The sequence below is a fragment of the Gadus morhua genome, chromosome 14, assembly GCF_902167405.1.
Source record: "Gadus morhua chromosome 14, gadMor3.0, whole genome shotgun sequence".
Lineage (NCBI taxonomy): Eukaryota > Metazoa > Chordata > Actinopteri > Gadiformes > Gadidae > Gadus > Gadus morhua.
This window is the reverse complement of record NC_044061.1, coordinates 12,279,091-12,303,278: the sequence shown is the minus strand read 5'-3', so window position 1 is coordinate 12,303,278 and position 24,188 is coordinate 12,279,091. Positions and strand designations below refer to the sequence as shown.

The window sequence follows — 24,188 nt, the reverse complement described above, 5'->3', positions numbered from 1 at the left end:
TGTGGCGGAATGAACCCATCCGCGTGTTGCATGTGTCTCATGCGCCACCTTTTGGAGACTTTGGGAAATACTATCAGAAATGTCCAACGCGCGTGTACGCGCGTGTCCCCTAGTTCTAAACTCAATACATGTGTTTCTTGGAAAATAAAATAGCTTTACTTGACCTTAAATTAATAATGACAATAAAGGTATTTGTATCTTTATTCGACTATTATTGTCATGTACTTTTTCAAACATAAAAACTAGGCCTTACCTTCTCTCTTATTCTACAGTCATCTTAATGATGCATTGGGAAAAAATATATATATATATATTCCAACCCTGCCTCTCAAGTCTAGGCTATATTTCTGCACTGGAGCTTTGTACGAAAGATTTTTAAATAATAAAATAGGTCTGTCTATTCAAATTGAAAGTGTTCCTTTATCTCTGGATTAACAAACCCCCATCAAGTCATGGCAGTCAGAGGATACAGTATAACTATTAGTCATGACCGCATCAGAGTCCCAACATGTAATAGTTAACACACGGGACCCCCGATCTGCACATCTTCCGAGCACTTATATATAAAATAGACCTCTAATGGAAATCCCACTCTGTATTCTCACACCAAAAGTCAATTACACAAGCGTGGGTCATGTGGACAACCATAGGACACTGTGTCTGGTTAGTTCCAGGATATTTGCATATGCGATGAGTCTTTGATGCATCTGGAAATCATCCTCCAAGTCTAGACCATAAATATTTGAAAAGGATAGCGCATTAAAAAAAATCAACATTTTTGTTACATTAAATTAACATGTGTTCTTCTCCTGCTCAGTGACTGTCTGTGGCCACACTCAAAGGTCAAAGATTAGTCATGGGAGACATGTTGAGATGGCCTTGAATTGTCCAATGGAATTGTATAATTTGATTGTATTCTAACAATTCAATAGTAATAAGAAAAAAAAAGAATTCCCAATCCAAGCCTTGAATGGTCTATTCACAATACAAAACAATTTAACAATAGTTCTGTGGTTTTGATCAATCTCAAATGCGTCAAAATTGTAAGCCTAACGCTAACCAGGTTTGGGCGAAGCCAAAAGCTTTTCGATGGGGCAGTGGGGTGCTTTCTCCATTTTATTTGGAGACCCCCCCAAATGCCAGGTATAATTCTGAAACTTGTCCCACCCATATAGAAATGAAAACTGTGCCACTGTCTGGTTTACTGTATGTAATCACTGCTAGGGTTTACTGTCTGTTACTAGTAAAGCTTATATGTGAGGAAAATAAAATTACAATCTGGATTTGGGTTTAGAATATTAGGGATTATGATGATCAGGAGGTCTCCTGAACTAAGATATAAGTGAAAGCTTTATGAACCTAGTACCCTCAACTTCCATTCCATATTATTTTTACTATTCTTACAATTGGACCACCCTTAGAAGGGATTCCTTGGTACTTCATAATATCATGCATATGCGAAACCAGCAATCTAACATTTTATTATACTTATGCACTCAATTGTTCTGTCTTGTTTTATTTTCTATTGTTTTATGATTTATCAATAGAACAAAAACCTAGTCTAGTTCTTTATTTCTGAAGAACAACACATCCAAAGTGTGATACAGTCTGCCTTAAATGGTGCAGTCCATCAACTGGGAATCTTACACACACATTTCATTAGAGAGGTGAGAGCTGTTGCTGCCGGGGGTTAAGTGCCTTGCTCCAGGGCAGTGAGTAGGCAGAACATATTTGCTGCTTGGCCCCCAACTGCTTCCCCATTCAATATCTCAACATTGTTTAGTCAGAGAGGCAACATGAGATAACTTAATCATTAATGAATGCCAAGTTATGCGATTAACTTCGAGACTATTTGCATACATGCAAATGGTCTCCGCCACCATCAGACTTGCAAAGTGGGACGCTCTGTTCTCATTAGCTGACCCCAATCTCTCACTTGTAACTCCGGATTTCATCAAAGTTTAGCAGGATCTAATATTTCCTTTCAAGTGAACAGAGAACCACTGATTAACCATGTTGAAATAAGGAGTGCAACATGCCAATTCTAATTATATAGCTTCAGCGACATTAATGGACGGCCTGTTTCAACACTACAACTACTACTTCTACACCTACTACTAGTACTACAATCGCTACTACCACTACTACTATTATTACTTTGATTCACGTTCATACATTTTCAAGGTTCTTTTACTTTCTGTAAGATAGGGCCTGCAACTTGCATTGTTCAAAGGTTCAGTTAGGTATATTGATTATTGACTAATTTGATGAGGAATTCCCCATTACATTTTATATTGGTTCCAAATTATAAAAAAATGTCAACTTCAAAAAGGCATTGCATGTTAATAAAGCAGTTTGCATCATGATGTATTATATGTTTACAGTCGACGCCCATGTTGTAATTGTGTTCAATGGTCAGTCAAAATTATGGAAAATCTCCTTATTTCAAATTATGAATGGAATTCAAAATAGATTTTACTATGTTAATATTATCTATCTAAATCTTTACATGTACAAGTTGTGTATGTAAAGAAAGACGTATTTTTGTATCACTTATGAATGACTTTGCTCGAGGCCCAGGGGCATTGGTTAATTTACAAAGCGATTGCTTTTAAGTACAAAGTGCCCAGCTGGCTGTAGGTATTGTAAAAAGGCTTCCGTTAAAGGGACTGCTTTATTGTCTCATGCAAAACAATATGCAATTAATTGCTCAAAATGTATTTCTTTTCCCTCACTGACTTTAACATGATTGTTGTATCCCATCAAATATTTCAACAGAAATTTGACACACAAGGGCAATTTGATTAAAAACTTAGAGATATTTCCAACATATTGTTTTAGGAACGTGCATAGTTTGGTTCAATGCACCACATTACTCAGTACACAGTATAATGCAGCTTTATTCCCTATTCTTTTTATAGTATGCCGACATACTGGGAAGAATATTCAGTGATTCTGAGCTCTTCAATTATTCAGCTATTCAGCATCCCATTTCTAAGGCCTTCAAAAAATGTACCATTTGTTGCGCTTGAGATAATAAAACAGCATAACATACCGTCTATAAATCAAAGTGCCTTTTGTATTGGATTCCTAAGTTGTACCATTGTAAAAGCGGACTGCATTCTCCATTCCCCCACAGTGTACAGAGGTGTGTACCATTGTGTGTTCACTGTAGTCTGGTCATCAGACATTCATAGAAATTCACTGTTTCATTGATGCAATGGAAAATAGCATCTTGGGAAATGGAGGCACTATTTTTCCTTTCTCACTCTTCTTGGAAAAGGAGTCTTGTGTATGTTCTCTGGGTACATTCAGTGCACAGTGTTGTGAACAACACAGAGCCATTAGCCATAAGGGCAGAGGGGTCAGAGCTCTCACTCACTAAAGCGTTCCATTGGTCCTCCTTGTCCTGGAGCTAGTAAACATCTGACAGCATTAACATCAAAGTCAACAAAAAAACGTGCACGATCGCTATTAAAGTGAGATATTTATATGTATATATGTTTTCACTTCCTACAAACGATTTAATGTTAACGATGCTTTCTAAGGAGGAGTGTGTTGGTGTGAATCTCCAGAAGCAAAGCGAAGCCAGTGAGTATTTAGTCAAGGATTAATGTATGAGGCCTTGATTGCATTTAACAGAACAGGACCCAATTAGCATAATAGGCCCTCTTTCATTCCCTTTGAAGTCCAGATCCTAGAATCACAAATGTACACGATGCGCCAGCCAAAACAGCCAAACGTCAATTCATGGAAATGCCACAATCCTCAGCGGAGAGTCTTGGGTGGAATTTCTTCTTCTTTTTTTTTTGCAGGAGGAGTGGAAAAACATCCCACTTTTATTGCAAAATAAGCAGAAGAGAGGATGCGATGGGTGTTGTTCAGGCACCGCGGGGGCCGGACTCCATCCCGGAGAATGGATGGAGGCTCCTACGGTGGGCACTGAGGGAGGTGCATCCGCTCTCAGGTGTCTTCAAAGCGCCGCACATGAAGGAAGGTAATTACTCTTCAATTAAAGAGATATTAGCCCACTTGGGAAGGGCACAGCCCACTCTAAGTGAAATAAGTTAGAGGCAACACATGTCCAATAACTAAGAAGCATCATCACACACCGGGAGTGAGCGGGACTAAACAATCTGGGGGTTGTTTTTTTAGTACCCCTCAAACTCCTTAAGTCAGTTTGTATCAGTGGAAATCCACTGAGTACGTGGATTGTGTTGAACCTCGGTGCAAAAAAAATTGTAATCCCTATTTTGATTCACAAGTTCAATACCATGTAGTCTAGGGAGCTTTCTTTTACAATTGCAATGGAGACATAGTTCATGATTTAAAGATATGAATTCTTTGCTACAGACTCCAGAGGTATTAATGTCTATACCTTCTTGGTTGGAAAATGTAGACACAGAATTAAAAATGCCCTTTCAGATAGGAAAAGCTTTGAACTTAAGTAACATTTCAAAAAGACTGTTTTGAATTGAAAGTTCACCTCCTTGGAGCACGGCATTGGCTTTTCAAATAATAGAATGAAGTTTAATAGGTCAAAGCAATCAATGTGGCGTTCAAAGAGAATCCGCCAGCTATGATGAGTGTGCATTTTGTACTTTTCCTTTTGTACATGGCCAGAATGAAGATATGTTCCATTCATCAATAATATATAATGGGCTTTACAAATGTGTGTTTTTTTTATGCCAGACTTCATTAACTTTATAATTGTCAGTTCATATAAAGAACATGTTAGCAAGCTATCGAGTACAATCTATATATCAATGTATATATTTACTGACAGGTAGACAAGCATGCAGGCTGGTAGGTAGGGAGCTAGGCAGGTGGTAAGCCAGCAGGCAAGTAGGAATCCTAATTAAGTGGGCAGTCAGGCATACATGAAATTAATCAAACAAAGTAGTATAAATATTAAAGTATAAAGTGTATAATTTATACTTTATAAAGTGCAAGCAAGTATTTTCAAAATAAAATATGTTTACATTTAAACAAGAACATTTGGGTCGACTTAGCTCAGGAGGTAGAGCGGATAGACTTGCATCCCAAGCACCTCCTAGCAGTGTCAAGGTGTCCCAGGGCAAACACCTAACCCTATCTACTCCAGACGAGGTGGTAACAAACATTTTGAGGTTGTTGGAAGCAGATGGAAGTTTAATCTAAGGACCTAAAGATGGAGTCACAGGCCCTTCACAGAAGACAACCACTGATCTAAGCTTGATCTATGTTCTATTTTATTTTTTCAATAAATTCATTAATTCACTCATTTTCAGGTTTTTGTTGTTTACCTGGACTGTTGCCTTGCATGGTTGGTCAATTTATGTATGAAGTCGGTTTTGCCAAAAGTGAAATGACAGTATCCTATATATATATTTTAAATATAAACCAAATATGCTTCCAAATATATATATATATATATATATATATATATATATATATATATATATATATATATATATATATATATATAAGCTAAATGTTACATATACAGTCCTATATCCTTTTCTCAAACATCACTATCTGAAACTGCTTAATTTACAATGAACGGGCAATCGTTTTTTCCCATGCAGAAGCTGGAAGGGTATAAACAGGTTTCACACTGGTCATATTTGTTCAGTGAAGAGTCAACAGTCAACTTTTTTGTAGAAAAGTCTTTATTGCCTTATGAACTAAATTGCAAAAATCAATACATGTGAATGTTGAAAATAAAAGGTCTGGTGATTTAATAGTGTTAATATATTTAATAATATTCACATTTTTTATATAAATTCCCATTGTGCAAACACTTTCTCTCAGACGAAAATGTGTTAAAGGCTATTTTCATTCTGATGTAAGCAAAAATAAAAGTTCATTTTGGCAAGCTAATAAGAGACTGGCAGTGTGGACACACATCATATATTTTCAAGTGATTTGGAGTAAGAACGTCATCGTAGTTTTGAAAAAAATACTATCCGCATTATACATTTGTACCTTATATTTACATTCTATAAGATGGTATCTCACGCATTCCATGTCTGAAAATAAAAGGTTCCAATCTGATATAACATCGCAAGTAAAAGTGTTTCATTTTCTTATCTCGAAAATATCCATTTGAACTGTTCTCGATTGTATCATGTACAGGTCAAAGTGCAAAAACATGTAGAAAATAGTTATGAGTTATTAACATTAGTTTTGACACCTCACTGTTTCGCAGAATGAAACAGCAGCCTTGTGGTGTTCCAAGTCTCTTTTTTGAAACTTCTGGGGGAGCGACGTGGGGGAGCGACATTTCAGCTGCTGAGCTGAAATGCTGGATGCCGTCTTAAGCCACAGCGCGCAGGTTAAATGGTTTCTACTTGTCTTCTACTATGTACCAATGCAACTGTCCCAATCAAGCAAAACAAATGCTATTTCCTTCATGACTCCCGGGTTGGAATAGCACCTCATTGTCGAGAAACAGCGTGAGCTACGGGAGAAAAAGAATAAGAGAATAAGAGTAAGAAAAAATTAATTCTAACTTTCCATTCAAGTCTACCTAAACAAGAAGGAACGTCTGTGTGTTTGTCTGTGGGTGCATGCATGCATACACGTGTGTTTGTGTGCATGTGTATTAGTTTGTCCATGTGATCAACAAGGAATATATAATGTTTAAATATTGGTTGAAATGCATTCACTGTGTAACACTGCAGTCCGACACATTTATTCGATGAGGTATGGAAATGCTACTGTCAATGTTTATACAGTGTTATGGTGATCATGCACTTAGATTTTGTCAACTGAAAATGTAACCAGAATTGCCAAATCAACTCAAATAAAATAAATACATAAGGGAATGAATGAAGACACACATTGAAGACTTTCCCCCATTTCTGTTTGCACTAAAGTGAACAACTTAAGAGTTTCAGCATTACTCTGTCCACAAACATTGTACTGTATAAAGCTCAATATGTTCACAACTTTCATAGTATAAATCTTTGTTTTTTTTGAGGTCTGTTCAAGTTTACTTCATATTTTCGAATTAACTTTGACATTAATAGCCATTTGTTACGTTGGTTTATATCACAGTGACTACGTTTGTTTCTCCATTTCTGTGGACACCAGATGTTGTTGTTGACCTGTTTACACAGAACTGTGTCATACCACCAAGAGTCATTTTAAAACCAACTGCACATTTTGGTCGACCTCTAAAAGCTGGACTGGAAATGACTTTAGGAAATCAAGCATCAACCAAACCAGATCATGCAACGATGTTGAAATAAAAAGTCAGGGATGAAAGCTACCAATTCAAGAGGCACTAACTTGTTTGGCACTTAGCCTGAAATCTTTCTATAAAGGTTTGCCTGTAAATGGTGAGGAGTTACAGAAAGTCTAGCTATTGTGCGGCAGCGCTTGAAATGCAGCATAAATGAGCATTCTTGTCTGCATGTGTTCAATATAATGAATGTTGAGACACTGCACTGTATTTGTGTGGGTGTGTTTGAGTGAGTGTGTGTGTGTGTTTGTGTAAACTGTAACAGCGTGTATCTGTGTGTGAACTGGAATAGCGTGTCCCTGAATGTGTGTGTGTGTACTGTAAAGGCAGGGCCCTGAATATATGTGTGTGTGTTTGTCTGTTTTTTTGTGCGTGCGCGTGTGTGTGTGTGTGTGTGTGTGTGTGTGTGTGTGTGTGTGTGTGTGTGTGTGTGTGTGTGTGTGTGTGTGTGTGTGTGTGTGTGTGTGTGTGTGTGTGTCTGTGTATACTGTAACGGCGGCAAATGTCTTTTTATTGTCTGGTTGGCGTCAGGTTACAGATGGTGGGCTAATTAGTGTTGTGGAATGCAGCTGTGCCGACAAGGGAGCTGTCAAGGTGTGAAATCAAAAGGTGTCTCACTCCTTTTGTTAATTACACACAATAACGCCACGCCGCGCCGTGTTTGTTTCATTCCCGTCTCAAACGTCCATAAATATTTTGGCAGAGCGAAACAAAAAGGAAACAGAGGGAAAAAAAAAAAACGAGATAAATAACACAAAACAAATTGTAAACAATTATCAGTGCGGGGGTTGAGAGAGGCTGTCTGGTTGTTGATTACAGTGAGACGGCATGGGGCTGCTACCTAACCTAGATGACGTTGTGAGTTGTTTACAGCGTGACGGCACAGCAGCGGGGCATGCAGATGCAGGGTGAGGAACAGAAGCAGAGGGAGCGAGGCGGCGGCGGCGCTGGGGAGAAAGAGTTGGAGGCCCCGCGCCAGCCATTAGCAGTCAGCGTCGCCATGCGGTCAGGCCTTACTTTGGAGTTCTCTGATTAGACAAACGTGTAGTGAATGCCGTTGCTTAACGGTGGGGGAGGCGCCTGAGATACGGGAGGAGCGGGAGGAGCGAGAGGGGGAAGAGGAGGAGGAGGCGGAGGAGGTGGGTGGTTAGCCGGCTGCGGGACTACAGAGGAGCAGAGAGAAGGGGGTAAAAGGAGAGACACAGATGGGACGTGTTAGACGTTAAGGTGATCATCAGAGATACACTACCCAGGTGCTTCCAGGCCCTGTAATACAATACACACACATGATTGTAACGTTGTACTCGTAGTGATTATGTAGTAAGAAAATAACCATAGTGATGACAGTGCCACTTATAATAATGATGATATAAACGAGCGATGAAGAGGGTACATCATTATCGTTATTTGTGACAAATATCCACCCATGAACGTAAGCTCTTATTGTATTTCTATATTTAAAAATATAAAATAAAAGCTGCTTTCACACAAAGAAATAACCAACTTCATTCATTTCAAATAAAAATCATTTTTTTTAAATGTGATTCAGTATATCTTTTTATAAAGAGACATTTTTTTTTTCTTATTGTAAATAGTTTAATTTGCAGGGAACACAGCACAGCTTCAGTGATCTCACGACAATGATCCATTGTTGTATGCACCATCCGATGATAACCATTGATTTAATCCAGTATTAAGGTATTCAGTCTAGATGCTCGATAACATGATTTCTTACTACAAAAAAATCCCTCCTGGTAGCTGTTGATTTGGTATGAGGAAACCTTTTTTTATTTTTTTATTTATAAATTGGGATAAAAAAACCAACGGGGAGAGTCTGGTGCAACATCAAACACAAGATTCTTCTCAGAATTGTACAGATAAAATACAGATTTTTCTTCTTACGAAAGATAAGTATTATTATCTACCATATAATAATATACCTCTTACTTGCACCCGAAATGCTTGTAATTATTGAAGTCTCTCATGCATAATCCCTTGGAAAAGAATCTTCTTTTTAATTCAGAGACTTGAAAGGGCACCCGCATACCTTACTCTTACACCAAAGGGAAAGAAACATCATTGAGTCAGACTCCGCTGACAAGATGCCACAAGTTATATTCTCTGACATTTCTCTACGCTGGAAATAATGTTATAATTGTTGACTTTGCTTCACTGTGCATATTAAAGCTCCTTCACATGCTTACGGCTTGAGCGATACTGTGCGTGACACTCCAGTGATGTGTGCGTGCGTAAGTGTCTATGTGTGTGCGCGTCTGTGTGTGTGTGTGTGAGGGTAAGAGAGAAAGAGAGAGAAAAAGAATGAAACAGAGACTCGTCTGAAGATACTCCAACTCCTGCTTCTCCTATAAAAATGAACTAGCCCGCTCGGCTGCGAGCCTACGAGATAGATGAAAAGTGGGGCTGAGTGTCTTTTATGCAGGTTCAGAGCAATGTTCAAAGAGCCAGCTATACGGGATGCATGAGGGAGAGTCCTGGCCCTAGTTGGACTGGATCATTGATCAGCACACAAAATGGCCTCATCAAGAGATCCCTCCCACCGTCTCAAAGATTCCAACATGGTGCACAATTAGACACGTCTTAGTTCAGACGGTTTTCCGCTAACAAGGAATAATGTTCAGTTATTAGGGGATAAGGACCCTGTTTGCTTGGCTCTGCACCTTCTCCCTCTCATCTTTACACCGTCACTGATTCTTGAAAGACTGCTTCCCCACTTTATAGTTTTCTTTTTCCGCAACCAAAGAATATCAATTCATTGCCTGGAGAGTTTTACTGATCCAATCTGTAGTCATTACCACTTTCTTTTTTCAAGACACATTATCATCGTAACCGAAGGTCTTTCAAGGCAAACAATGGGCATGTCAGGAAGAAGAAACCTCACTAAAGACAAGGAGTCTTTGAGAAGTGAGCTGGAGCAGGTGGTTGAACAGACGAGCGGACGTACCTGTGACCTGTTTGCTCTTAAGCGACGCCTCGGAAGCCAGTGCATACGACATGGTGATGATCCTCTCCTGCTCCTGCAGGGCCGAGTCCAGACCCCCGAGACCCCCTACCTCGGGCTTCTTATCCATGGCCACGGCCAGCGCCAGATTCTGCACACTGAAAATGAAAAGACAAAACCAAGTCTGGTGGGATCACTGCTGCTACATTCTCAGTCCCACATTCAAGGGATGGTTAGGTTTAGTTTTTTAAAGGTAGTGAGGCAATATATTTCCGAATACATTGTTTTTTGTTTGATTTGTTCAAGATTTCTTTACAAAACAACCGTATTCAGTTAATCCAATGCTCTGAGAGAAAAATCGAAATAAATCCGTTATCAGTGGCAGGCCTGTTAGAAGCCCAGGCAATCATTGCACTCGGTCTGAATCAAATGACCGGATGGCTGGTCTACTTGGCCTATCCACTTATCCGGCTGCGTTTGCGTACACTGTGCACTCATTGTGATGACCGGAGTCTTTGTAAAGGCTAGAGAGTTCTATTGTTTTGGGGTACTATCTAGCTTACTCAGGCTGGTTTATCCAGAGTTGCCTATCCTAGCTTTAACCTAGGGCTGGGCGATTAATCAAATTTCGATATAGATTTAGATTTTAGCCTCAAACGATCAAAAAACTAATATAATTTATTTTTTTTCGATTTTTAGAACAGCTGGATACATATCTGTACATTATTTTAGATTTGAACAATTTATTTTTTACCATTTTGTGCATTTTTTTAATGGCGAAATTTCCAAGTTCTCAGTTACAAAGTGTTTTTGTGGAGAGACATGCTGAATAACTACATCATGTTTTCAAACTCAAAAACAATCGTTTGAATACAAAATATTGACTGAATCTGAAGGTGTTTCCTCCATTATATTAAGAACTAAGTAGGAAGTGCTATGACTGCATGATGTTCTTCTATAGATTCTCCTATTCTAAAGAGGTTAGATAATAATGGAGACAAACAGTTAAGGGGGAATCTGAGGTTTCTAGCGATTTGGCATCTCATATAAACAATCGTCACAAACACAAATGCTAAATGACCCCAAGAAGATCACAGAAGATCTGATCTAAGCTTATTTTATTCATTCAATAAATTCATTCATTTATTATTCACTCATTTTCAGGTTGTTGTTGTTGTTGTTTACCTGGACTTAGCAAGGATGCTTTTGATGCGCTCCACCTTGCGATGACGCTCCTCCACCTCCTGGGGACTTAGAGTCTCCTCCGGCTCAGAGTCGACATAGCGCTCAGGGATCAACACCTTCTGGGGCGTGGATAGCTGTGTGACGACACAAACACATCCATCAAAATACGTAGCCCATAATAGACTTCTAAATGTGGCATCAAACTGTACCGGCCTTTATTCGTCCAGAATGGAATTGTGTGCTATAGGACATTACACACATCAAAGACGAGTTAAAGCATGGACGTGTTGGGGGAAATGAGGGAACAATCGTCATCCTCAACCTAATCCTCAACGTCATCATCATCATCATCATCGCTCCAACATTGGTCCAATATGCCGTAGTAGGTGTTGGTGTTTTGATGGGACAGTGGACACGCTCCTTTACGTAGTGAGTGTGGTGGTTATCAAACAGGTGTGGTTGTTTGTTTGGGCAGTGTGCAAGCACCATTACACAGTGAGTGTGGTGGAAATCCCCGTCCGCCCCCAACCATCGCCTTCCACTGCCCTTTATATCTTTCCCGTGTGGTCTCAGTGGAGGGTTTATTGCGATGGATTGTTCCCGGTACTGTTCCCGCTGTACCTCTTTGCTGAGGTCCAGGTCGTACTCCAGGGGCTCCAGCCGGTGGGGGGGTGTGCCGGCTGTGGCTAGGGGCTCGGGGGCCCTGAAGGTCAGCCACTCGTCGGACCGGGAGCGGGGTCTCTCCTGGTGCTCCTCAGGGCGTCCCTCCTCTCCCTGGACGCTGCGCCGCTCGGGCTCCCACTCCTCCTCGCCGCGCGCCTCCTCGCCGCGCGCCTCCTCGCCGCGCGCCTCCTCGCCCTGCACCGCCCGCTCCAGCAGCTGCAGGTCAAACTCCTGCTCTCTCCTCCACTGGACTCACACACACACACACACACACACACACACACACACACACACACACACACACACACACACACACACACACACACACACACACACACACACACACACACACACACACAAAACACACACACATAAAAAACATACATACACACACACACACACACACACACACACACACACGTAAAAACAATACAAACAACAAGGGAAATACAACGTCTATGAAACCATTGGCGATAAGACGATTACACAAAATATGTTTAGAATAGGTGTTTTTTGTGCACTTGCCTTCACACACATAACTCCATGTAGAAATATTGCAGAAATATATCACCCTGTAGGTTGCAAAGCCGTGTGTGTGCGTGTGCGTTTGAGTGTGTGTGTGAGTGAGAGTGCGTAAATAGAAAAAGAGACCATGCATGAAAGTCATGCATGAAAGTTCCAACATCACAGCATGCTGTAAGTCCTTCTGGTGCAGTAGTGACAGAAAAGACAAGAACAACACGTGAATAAGAAAGACAGCAACAGCAACAACAACTACAACAACAACAACAACAGGAACGAATGGGGTAGTGCTCTCCCTACATCAACAAGCCCTATGGATACACTTTTGACTTCTTGTGCTGACTCGACAAAGTTACTAAAACACTCTAGGGGTTTCTGTATTCTGTAAACAAACGTGATGAGGGAAAGAAAAAAATACATGGCAATATGTGTTTATTAGACAAGAATTTATTTCTTATTTGCAAACTTCTACATGAAAAAGTGATTGGGTTCTTAACAGTGAAATCTCTCTGTTATTTGATACAAATAGGATTTCACTAACATTAGTACATCTAAATATACTGTTTTACCAATAATGTTATTGCTTTCCTTGTACAAAGATTAGAAAGTCATGGTTGGTATGCAAATAAACCCAAGTACACAGAGTCCTTAAGTCAGTTATTATCCTTATCAAATGGCACATACACCGTAACAATTATGAGTTATGTATTTGAATGTGTAAGTTAATGCTTTTGTCAGTGGAAAGATAAGTTAAGTAAATCTTGATTTGAACATATGGAACAAAAGCAAGAGTTAAAGACAAACACAGACAGACAGCGACAAACAGTCAAAAAAAAACACCCGCACAGACACTAACACCCACACACACACACTCTCTAGTCAGTTCCAAAGAAAAAGAGTGATTTAGATTCTTGAACTTAAAAAGCAAGTGAACCCAAAACTGTTTTTGTTTCAAACATGGTAATACATCTTATATGAACGTCAACATAGTAATCTATGCAATTTTTTCACTGTTACTGAAATAAGACGTAATTTAGGCATTTAGAGAAAACAGGAGAGAAACTCATGTTTTTGCCAGTCTTCGCCAAACAATTTGTGAACATTCAACTCTGAACTTGGTCAGACTGCGGGCCCCGAGAGGAAATGTAGCTTCTCGGACACTTATGGTATAACGCCCACGGTGTGTGGATGTGCGAAGCTCCTTCTGGGCAGCCAGAGATTATGACGGTTGCCTCTGAGAGAGGGTTAGGCTTCCCGGAACCACCTATAGTATAACACCACTGTGCGTGGAGAAGCCGAAGCCCTGTCTGAGCAGCCAAGTCAGGGGATTTCATATAAATCCATTCTTTTGGATTTTTGAAACAGTTGGTTCACTGACACTTTAAAGGGACAATACCGACATGGAAGATTCATGAGCATCTCAATCATTCTGAGCATCTCTCCTGGCTTCACTAAAACATCCCTTACCAATATCATCAGTGTGCCTTGCTCGGGTAACTTAATGCTCTTGTACAATGAAGTAACTTTCAAAAAGTATGTTGGCAGTGAAGCCAGGAGAGACGGTTTGATGGTTTTGATCAAGCAGACCGGTATTATCAAGTTCAGAGAGATAGTTAGTATACACACTATGGGTAGTAGGGCAGAGGGACTGGGGAGTAACATCTCTGGAATACTAATTTGAAGATGTGATATTCGAGTAAAAACATTACACTAAGACTCACATACTGTAATATACTGTAAGAGAGAAAGGCAATGAGGCAGAGATGTGGAAAGATCAATGAGAGAAAACAACCGATGACTTTAACAGGTAAGAATCATAAAGAATGAATATGGATTGAAAAAATCAAGACATTCCATGAATGATGTTGGAAGATGTGTGTACTGAGTTTGAATATTATATGCATTTGTTAGTGTGTTATTGCATGCAATTTGTTACCTGTTTCCTGTTATGTCATTGCATTGATCGCTTTTTCATTTTATCAATGTAGCACTTTATGAATAATATCGACATTATGAACAGATAGTTCTCCGTTTTAAACTGTGCTATAGGTCTTAAAAAAACACATGTGTGACAACCGTTACTTGTAGATCCTCAAACAAACGACTCTGCAATAGGTCTTTCTGAAAAATGTTGTTTTACAAGTAACTCAAAAGCGAGATCCATTATAATGAGCGGGAGTTGGGGGTGCACGCAACTGGGATCTCCATGAAGTCCATGATGTGATCCATGGGATAGAGAGAGAGAGAGAGAGAGAGAGAGAGAGAGAGTAAGAGAGAGAGTAAGAGAGAGAGAGAGAGCGAGAGCGAGAGCGAGAGCGAGCGAGAGCGAGAGCGAGAGCGAGAGCGTGAGAGAGAGAGAGAGAGAGAGAGAGAGAGAGAGAGAGAGAGAGAGAGAGAGAGAGAGAGAGAGAGAGAGAGAGAGAGAGAGAGAGAGAAAGAGAGAGAGAGAGTAAGCGAGCGTAAGAGAGAGAGGGGAGTGTGGTCTGTCAGTCTGTTTGTGTGTGTGTGATACCAGCTGCTAGTAACGTACAGAGCCCAGGTCCGCTGAGAGCGGCCGCTGCGTGGACGCCGAGGAGGAGGAGGCGGCGCGGGACGCCGACCCGTGTGCACGCGCGTCCCCATGACTCAGGGTGCGTTTGCGCTGGCGGACCAGCGCCTTCTGGTGCCTCTTCATCCTCTCCAGCTGCTCGTCGGCACTCATCTTGCCCCGGAGCTGCTGCTGATGCTGCTGCAGCGCCGGCTCCCCGGAGTACAGACGCTCCAAGGCACTCTTTGGTCTCTCCTGGGATCGGGGGGTGGGAGAGCAGTAGGGGGGAGAGAGAGAGAGAGCGGGAGAGGGAGAGGGAGATGAAGAGAGAGTGAGAAAGGGGGAGAGGAAGAGAGAGAGAGGGAGGGGGGGAGAAAGAGGGGGAGAGGTAAAAAGAGAGAGGGAAATGGAGATAGAGAAAGAGAGCGGGAGAGGGAGATGGAGAGTGAGAGAGAGAGAGAGAGAGAGAGAGAGAGAGAGAAGAAGAGGGAGTGAGAGAGGGAGATGGAGAGAGATGGGGAGGGAAATGGATAAAGAGGAAGATGGAGAGAGAGAGGGAGATGGAGAGAGAGACAGAGGAAGAGAGAGAGGGAGATCAAGAGGAAGATGGAGAGAGAGCGAAAGATAGGGAGAGGAAGAGAGAGAGGAAGATAGAGAGAGATGGAGATGGAGAGAGTGAGGGTGATGGAGAGGGATGTGGAGAGAGTGAGAGGAAGAGAGATAGAGCGAGAGCGAGAGAGAGAGAGAGAGAGAGAGAGGGAGAGCCAGGGAGAGAGAGGAAGAGAAAGCAAGAGAGAGGTGTAAATTTTAGGCTAGAGAACCCACAAGTAGAGAAGGAATGTTTATAAAACATGCACTATGGGCAGAGATAACAGAACTTTAGTTAAAAAAGCCAGCCAGAAACAATAAAATAATATTTTAGACACATTTAAGACTCAAGCTCTGATTGAGGGCTACAGACATAACTCATTTGACGATATTGAGTACAAATCCAATTTAAATCAAATCTGTTCAGTCATGCACACTACGCCGTCAGTCAAGGAAGAACTCAAAATAAATGACAGAAGGAAATTTAGTGGGGAAGGAAAAAACAGGGCGTACAGAGAACCATAGAAGACTGGAATGCCTCATTCAGGATACAGAGCCGCAGAGTCAGAATGTCACAATAGTCCTCTGTATTGACTTGAATGAATGAATGTTTACTTAAAAAAGTGACCAAAAACTATCCAAAAAACACACCTAACCAAAATATTGGAAGAAAGTTAGGAACAGAAGTTAAAAGTGCATTTGCATGTTGCTGATATGCAGAGCAGTTGTTACAATGTATAATGTAAGTTGTATTCACTTCATCGCAAGACTTAGTATACGTAATACAGTGTTTTCATTGGATGCCAGTGGTCTGTAGACCATGATGGTTCCAAAGCTTACCGCCCAGCCTACAGCAGAGGCCGCCCGTCTGATGGTCACGTAGGAAGAGATGTTGGAGGACTGATTCACCATAGAAGAAGAGCCGGACATTCCTGAGGGGACAGCCAGTAAACAACAACAGCTCATGGCTTAATTTTCTGTGTTTATGTCCATGAATGGTTTTCAATATTTCATATGTTTATTCCTGACAGTTTTTGTGTCTATATTATGACTTTTATATTTGATCTGCTTTTGCATATTGTATTATTATTTTCAAATGTGAGCAGAGAGTTCTGATAACTCCATTCTTGATGAATAAAGTACAAAAATGTGTGATCAATGGACATGTATTGGAGTCATAATCCTATTACCTCTGCTAGGTAAGGTCTGGTAACCTCCGTCTCGAGCTAATGTTGTAGTCCCAATGTGGCTGCTATTGCCTCCAATTCCCAGAAGCTCAGGCTCACTGAGGAAGCACCTAATCTCCAACTAGGACACAGGACAGGAAGTTATGGTGGTGGTCATGATAGGCACAACAAACAAACACACACACACACCAAACACACACACACACACACACACGCGCGCGCGCGCGCACACGCACACACACACACACACACACACACACACACACACACACACACACACACACACACCCTGCCGTCTCCATTGGTGAACTGGCCGGTCTCTCGGTCTCTCTTGCGTTCGTCTGACTGTCTCTTGAGGCCTCGTACAGATGTGTGTCTGATGACGTTGGTCTCCCTGGGCAACGGGGGCACAGCAGGGGGGTGCTCATCTGGACTGTAGAGCTGAGGTAGGGGGGGTCTGGGTGGGGCATCTTCCTCACCCTGCACACACACCACCATCCGCCCAGGTCAAAAGCTCAATCATTGATGCATGGAAATATGAAGTTTGTTGTATTGTTTATTCGACTGGACTCCAAACCCAATAGCTAGCCGTAGACGTTGTTGTTTGAAGTGCTGTTTAACGTGTTGTTATCTGTGTGTAATTGTTATCTGGCTTGATTTGCACTGCAACAATTTCTGCTGTACATCCTGCTTTTCCATCACAGGATTAATTACGTGTTGCATTTCAGTCGTACATTTCTGTACATTTCACAACAATAAATCAGCAACAATCAATACCATCAGTCATTATTAATGATATGAGGTGTTTAAAACAACTCTAATTGTTATTGTATAGTGTCTGTACAATGTCGAACCACCTTATTTAAGTGTCATAGGAGGGCACACAGGTGTGACTGTTAAAATTAATGATAGGTTTTTTCGATCAGGGTGTGCCAAAGTGCGCCAGTAAAAATACCGGACCAGGGAAGTAACCGATCAGGGTCCATAGACCCTCTTCACAGGGGTGTCATCGTAGGACAAAAACAGGTGTTCCTCATAATGCTTTATTATGGGTGTGCTGCCTTTATGTACCAGGGCTCTTGGTCCATGTGTGTGATCCTCACTAGTTTGAGTCTACCATAGACGAGGCAGACCCATAATCAGAGATACGAGCAACACCTGTATTGGTTCTACGACGATACCTCTGTTAAAGGGTCTATTCTGCCTTCGAGGCTGGTAGGCTGCGGTAACCTTCCACGAGCCGGGCATTTCAAACTGTTTATTATCCTGCCTTGAGTTGATTATTCAGTTTATTCTACTTCTCGCCGGCCAACATAATAAAACAATTCAAATACTTTAATAATTAGCCTTTTTCTTATTCGTATTGCATGCTTATTAAATGTATACTCTGTTTAAGTTAATCTCCCTCGAAAAGTAGTTCCCTTTAGAACTACGGTGAATAACGTTAGCTCAGGTAACTCGTTTCTATAGTAACCACACAAGGCTGCAACTGATCACTAGTTTAATAACGTAGTTGTTACATTGTGTCTCGCTTGCAAAATTATGTATCGACTGACCCTCTGATAGATTTCCGACACATTTTAGAAACTTTTTTAAACAAGGTTTATTTTGATTTCTATACCTGATTTCTTTTTACAATGGACCTCATGTTTGAAATGTATGTGATAGAAAACGATACAAGCGGCGTATTGATCTACTGTGCTCAGTCAGCAGCAAGTAGAACCAACAAGTCAGCGGGCAATATGCCGGATTAATGCACCCCTCCCAGCCAATCAGACTCAAGCATTGTTAAATAAAGTAGAATAAAATGGAATGATTGCTAGGAGCTTCTGTGTTCAGTTCTGTGTTTCCTACGACCTGCCTTTGTGAAAAGTTTCCATAAATGATTTCAATCTATATATTGCATCAACTAAATGTACTTTTTGGGTACACTCGTTACCCATTTAGATTCCAAACATTTCACATTTTAACGGTGAACCGTTTAGAGTGTTGACTGTGTACAAGCATACATTTCCTGTTCAGGTTTATGCGATTGTATCTTACCTATTCATATCAACTATGAGTTAGATAGATAGATAGATATTGACGCTACCCATTCCTCTAACCTGGCTTCCTGTAACTTACCCATATTAGCCTGGTGGAGATGGGCGCGGTGGGGTGAAGCAGGGGCTGTTGCCCGGGTCTGGGGCTTGGGCTCGTGGGACTGAGGTGGGGGCTATGTTGTTGTTGCTGCTGTTGCCTCATCTCCACAGCGGACGGACTACCACACCCAGAAGGCACTGCTGACGCCGAAACGGAAGGCACAAATTTCCTCTCTGGGGAGTGATGTGTACACAGACATACAAACCATTTTCATGTTTTTCCTTTTTAGCTTTTTATCCCCACGTGAGGAGCCTCTCAAGGCCTGGGACCCAAGTGTATCGTTTGAATGGACGGCACTTCCTTTGAATTTGCATGGCACCTTGCATACAGCAAACAGTTAGAACGCGTGGTTTAACCGGTGTTTCATTCATTCAGATTCAGATTAGAGTCTTGTTTAGTTTCCAAACATCAAGAATGACAGAATAAATCGTCTTAAAGGGCTATTATACCACCAGGTGTGAGTTTGATTAGTCGTTACATGCCGTTTGAAAAACTGCCTCTTCCTGTGCCTCAGTGACATCAAAAGAGGGTGTGTCCGTCTAGATGTACGCTGAATGGATCAGTCGACCTAGCCTAACCAGTGGAATATAGCGAATGCTGCACATCTATCCATCATACATCAAGGTGGGCACTCCCACTTGTGATGTCACTAAGGCACAGGAAAAGGTGGTGGTATAATAGGGCCCCTTAAGACGTGACTCAGTAAATAACAACACGACGAGCTCCAGATGAGTGTCTCTACCTCTCTGTGGGTCCCAGTGCGTGTGGGTCGGGTTGGCGGACACTGCACTCCTCTCACCTGGGTTGGTCACAGAGGAGAGGGTGACCTTGTAGTTGGCCTTGCTGGAGCTCAGGCCCGCCATCACGTCTTCCATCCTCCAGAGCTCCTTCCTCAGCTCAGCCTTCTCCTGCTGCTCGGTCGAGGACGGCAGAGGCCGTGGACGAGGGCATGGATAAGGGAAAAGAGATGGTCAGGTACGGATGAAGACACAAAAAACACATACACACGCACGCACATGCGCGTACGCACACAAACACACACACGCATGCACACAAACATTCACAAACACATGCTCCAATCAAGTTACAAACACACATAGGCAGGTAAGGTAAGCATTTGGTGTGTGTGTGTGTGTGTGTGTGTGTGTGTCTGTGTCTTTGCATGCACATGTGCGTGTGTATGTATATCTGGGTTCAGTGTGGATCAATGTTTTCCAGCCACAGACCTTGTGTGTGTGTCTCTCTTGTGTGTATGTGTGTGTGTGTGTGTGTCAGTGTTTTCCAGCCCCAGACCTGAGAGATGTCATTGCGGTTCATCTGGGCCTGCAAGGCTGAGCGGAGCCAGTCCACATCGCCCTCCAGACGGCTGTACTCCCCCCAGGCGTTCTCCATCTCCTGCAGAACACACCGCAGCAACATGCCACATGTCTCCCTTTCTAATGCACAGCTGAATGATGGAGGACTCCTGCTTAATGTTATTTGTTTAGTTTAGTCTTTTGGGGTATATTGCCATATATGGTCTGTCTGTTAGACGACCGTAATGCACTTCTGCTGCTTATCTCTGCCAGGATGCTCGTGGAGATTTTCTTCTCAAATTAGCCTTTTCTTTTTCAAATAAACAAATAGAGATTTATGACATTTACCATATCTTCTTTTGTGTCTACTTTTCTCATTTACTATGTCTGAGTTCGGAAAGGTTTGTGAGCGAGTGTTGGGTGGAGGCGTTTGGACTTCGCCTTGAAGGACAGGTTGACCTGGTGGGGTCGTGCGGGGCGTCTCCTTGAAGGACATGTTTAACCGGGTGGAGGGTGGGACGTCCTACCGTGGACACCTGGGAGATGTCGGCGCGGATGTGCACCACGTCCTCCTGCAGTAACCTCTGCTGGTAGGCGATCTTCTCAGCGTGGGCTGGCTGGTCCTGATACTGCTCCATCTGCTGGTGGGAGATGTCCAGCACCGACTCCAACTTGTCCTGCTCAGGAGACGACATCAGTGACCGGTAGTCCCACAACCTCATCAGACCACGTTCACTACAACGTTCACAACAACACTTAAACATTCATAACCACCGTCAAACATTCACAACACTTCAGCATTCACAACATCACCACACACTCATAACATCACAACAACCAAACAACATGCACAACAACCTCACAGCAGTTAGAAGACAACAGAAAAAATGGGTTATCATTTATAAGTGCTGTAAACAAATCTACGCAATCAACATAAAGTCCCTGCACAAACCTTGTCTTCCTTCAAAGCGCGTATCGTTGCTTCTAGTTCCTGAAGGATCTTGTCCTGCTCACACAGCCTACTCAGTTTCACCTAGAGGACAAATACATTCCCAATATACTCTGGTCAAATAAAACACAATTCAGAGACACAAACAAGCCTACCGTCTGATTAAATAAAACACACACAAGTCTTCATTCTTATATAATAAAACACAAGACGTGTTAAGCAAAACAGTCTACACTCTCTGATTAAAGAAAACACAAAACAGACACACAACAGTACTGTCTAATTAAACAAAAACTAGGCTGTTGTTCAGAGGCTTTCTTCTGAGCTAGCTGGTAGTGTCTGAGGAGATTCAGCATTTGGCCTCCTTCTCCTACTTCTGTCAACTGTGCTCTAATAACAAGACGAATTGATCCCCGACTGCAGACTTCTGGGTGTCCATATGTCAATATGGCTCATCTACGTGAAATGCCCTGAGGAGTTGCAGCTCTCGTCTGCGCACTGGGAGATATCAAAGAGAAGCTATACGCCCGACTAGCCGGGCTGGTGAGGATGCCCATTATGAGTAATCATAATCAAAAATCCATATTTTCTAATTCATTCTTATTTTTTTTAGAAAGCCATTCTGATTGAGGGTGGCATATTTGTTTTCCCAGAAATGGGTTATGTGTTTATGAAAACAACACAACTGCCAGGCTTGCAGTGTTTTCCGGAGTGCATATTTTTTTCCAGCTCTATTTATCATTCTGTTCAATTAATAATTAAGCTGTTTTTATTTTGCTGCCTTATATTGTTGTTTTTAATTGCATGAAATATTCATTGTTCCAACAATTTCACGCAAAATTTTGTATAAATTGTTAAAGCAGAACAATGCTAATGATGAAAAGACAGGCCATCCATGTTATTTACCTTCTATTTAGCACAAAACAAAGACGAAGAGGAGCAAACCCGGGCAAATCAAACTGAAAAATTTAACAGCCAGACATCTAAAAGTCCCATTACATGTATTTTTCCCTTTAAATTGCAGTGCTTGAAGTAAAAGATGTGGTCGGCCAACAAGGTCCTCACTGTGCAGCGAGGAGAAATGTCCCCACAGTGTAACCATGTGTATGCACACACACCCATACCTCTTCATCCTCTGTTTACCAAAACTAAAGAACACACACACCCAACCTCACATCCACAAACACACCAACACCCACACACATATACGCACACACACCCACACACACACCCACACCCACACCCACACACACACACACACACTACAACAGTCTCTCTGTAGTGACTTGTGTGTGAAAAAGAATATTCTTAAAGTGAAGAAGCAGGCAAGATAAAGCACTTGTTTATCAGTTTATCAGTCTCTGTAGGGATTCTGTGGGAGTTGAGTTCACTTACATCAGCATCACTTTCTGCTATTTTGACGGGTTTCAATGCTCTTTCCTTCAGGCTTTCACGTCCAGTCACCTGCATTGAGCAGACACAGACAACTCCTGTTTCAACAATAAATAGTATCAGCAGCAATATCTTACAGAGGGCCACTTTTTCACAGTCATTCAATAGAAGCTGAGGACATTCACCGAATGATAGTTCAGGCAAAAGCATACTGTACGGCTGCATCACAACGTCAAAATGAGTGCATTTGAACTACGCAAGGCTTTTAAAATAAAGGGGGGAAAAACAACACATCGCTGACACAAAAATGCAGAAGCTAATATAATGAAACATTATGCAGAAATTATTTATGAAGAGGCAGCATCTGCAATCTTTGATTTGAGGCAAGCCAGAACGACAGACAACCACAAAGCTGCTCTTTCCTGGCTGCTCATTACTTTGGCAGTTTTGGCAGCTTTGTGATCCATTCCAACCATGAGGGAGGGGACTATGAACTCTAACTAATGCTACAAGGATGTTTCTGATGCACAACCTATGAAAACAATGAGGAGTTGTTGTTATTTTCTAACAGCAGGGTGGATTACCCAAAGCTATGGTTCATCGCCATAAAGAGATATTTTGTAAATACCATGGATAGCTTGCCCTCGTAACCGGTTACAGCAGCACATTTGTTTGAAAAGAGCACCCTTGGGTGATGTCGCATGGTTCTTTTAGATGAAGGTTGTGTTTGCAACATACACGGAAAATACATTGGCGTGGGGTAGTGTACACCAGCATGCATGGACATCCGCGTGCCAAACAATCCATCCTACATCACAGTTACCCATATGGACAACCAGGCCAACAGAGTCATATATGTAAAAAGACAGGTGGAAATACATTACATATTATTCTGCGGTCAGTGAACATTGCCAGAGTACGGGTACATTCCATTCGTAATGCAGTGGGAGAGTTTCTCTTTGTATGCACACCATCCTTACATTCCAACTGTACCCAAAACCCGGAGTGGAGTTTTCAAGCACACTGTGTACTGAAACAATCATCGGGTCAATATTTTGGATCTGTTTTGAAAACAGGAAATGGAAGAGGCGTTACAGAGTGAAAGTGTATGAATGCACAAGGTGGGATGACCGCACCACACACCCCTCCACTCTGCAAACAACCGACACGCTGCCCAGTGGGTTATTGATGGGGGATGTTGTGATGCTATACATACAAAACCATTCATACAGGTCCAAAGCTTTGCACTGTTGTGAAACATAGCATACAAATAGGAGAAACATCAACTTAGCAACTCTGTGTTAAGCATCGGCCACTATGTAATTCGATAGGTTTGAAGTTCAATTCACCTCAACATTCCTAAGATCAAGTTTTAGGCATGTGAAAAAATCAAATATTTTCACATGCGCTTTCTTTAGATTGAGTGCATGTGAAAAGGCCATCTCATACTGTGTTGCGATCTCCATCATTCTATGTGAATCTACTGTTACTTGTTCTTTAAAGTACTGGTATTAATTTATTAGATTATTTGTACATTGCCATCAGAACAAT

At 41.7% G+C, this 24,188-nt stretch overlaps 1 protein-coding gene across 19 annotated transcripts in view; it reads right to left on the bottom strand.

The window, feature by feature from the left end:
• Nucleotides 1-5,633: 5,633 nt before the first annotated feature.
• The window catches only part of plekha7b (pleckstrin homology domain containing, family A member 7b), a 71,532-nt gene continuing 52,977 nt past the window's right edge, over nt 5,634-24,188 (bottom strand). For 6 of the 19 annotated variants that reach the window (XM_030378147.1, XM_030378149.1, XM_030378157.1 and 3 more), the window contains 16 exons: nt 23,618-23,698; nt 22,641-22,709; nt 21,249-21,329; nt 20,824-20,973; nt 20,295-20,396; nt 19,744-19,912; nt 18,984-19,174; nt 17,148-17,339; nt 16,863-16,980; nt 16,513-16,604; nt 15,088-15,339; nt 11,994-12,281; nt 11,373-11,506; nt 10,191-10,345; nt 8,246-8,391; nt 5,634-6,442 (listed from right to left, as the gene is read on the bottom strand). In XM_030378147.1, coding sequence (XP_030234007.1) covers nt 8,261-8,391; nt 10,191-10,345; nt 11,373-11,506; nt 11,994-12,281; nt 15,088-15,339; nt 16,513-16,604; nt 16,863-16,980; nt 17,148-17,339; nt 18,984-19,174; nt 19,744-19,912; nt 20,295-20,396; nt 20,824-20,973; nt 21,249-21,329; nt 22,641-22,709; nt 23,618-23,698 — 2,205 coding nt within the window. In that variant the 3' untranslated portion in view covers nt 5,634-6,442; nt 8,246-8,260. Of the gene's footprint in view, nt 6,443-8,245; nt 8,392-10,190; nt 10,346-11,372; nt 11,507-11,993; nt 12,282-15,087; nt 15,340-16,512; nt 16,605-16,862; nt 16,981-17,147; nt 17,340-18,983; nt 19,175-19,743; nt 19,913-20,294; nt 20,397-20,823; nt 20,974-21,248; nt 21,330-22,640; nt 22,710-23,617; nt 23,699-24,188 lie in introns of those variants that run through there. The other 13 variants (XM_030378153.1, XM_030378160.1, XM_030378165.1 and 10 more) reach the window with 9 other exon arrangements.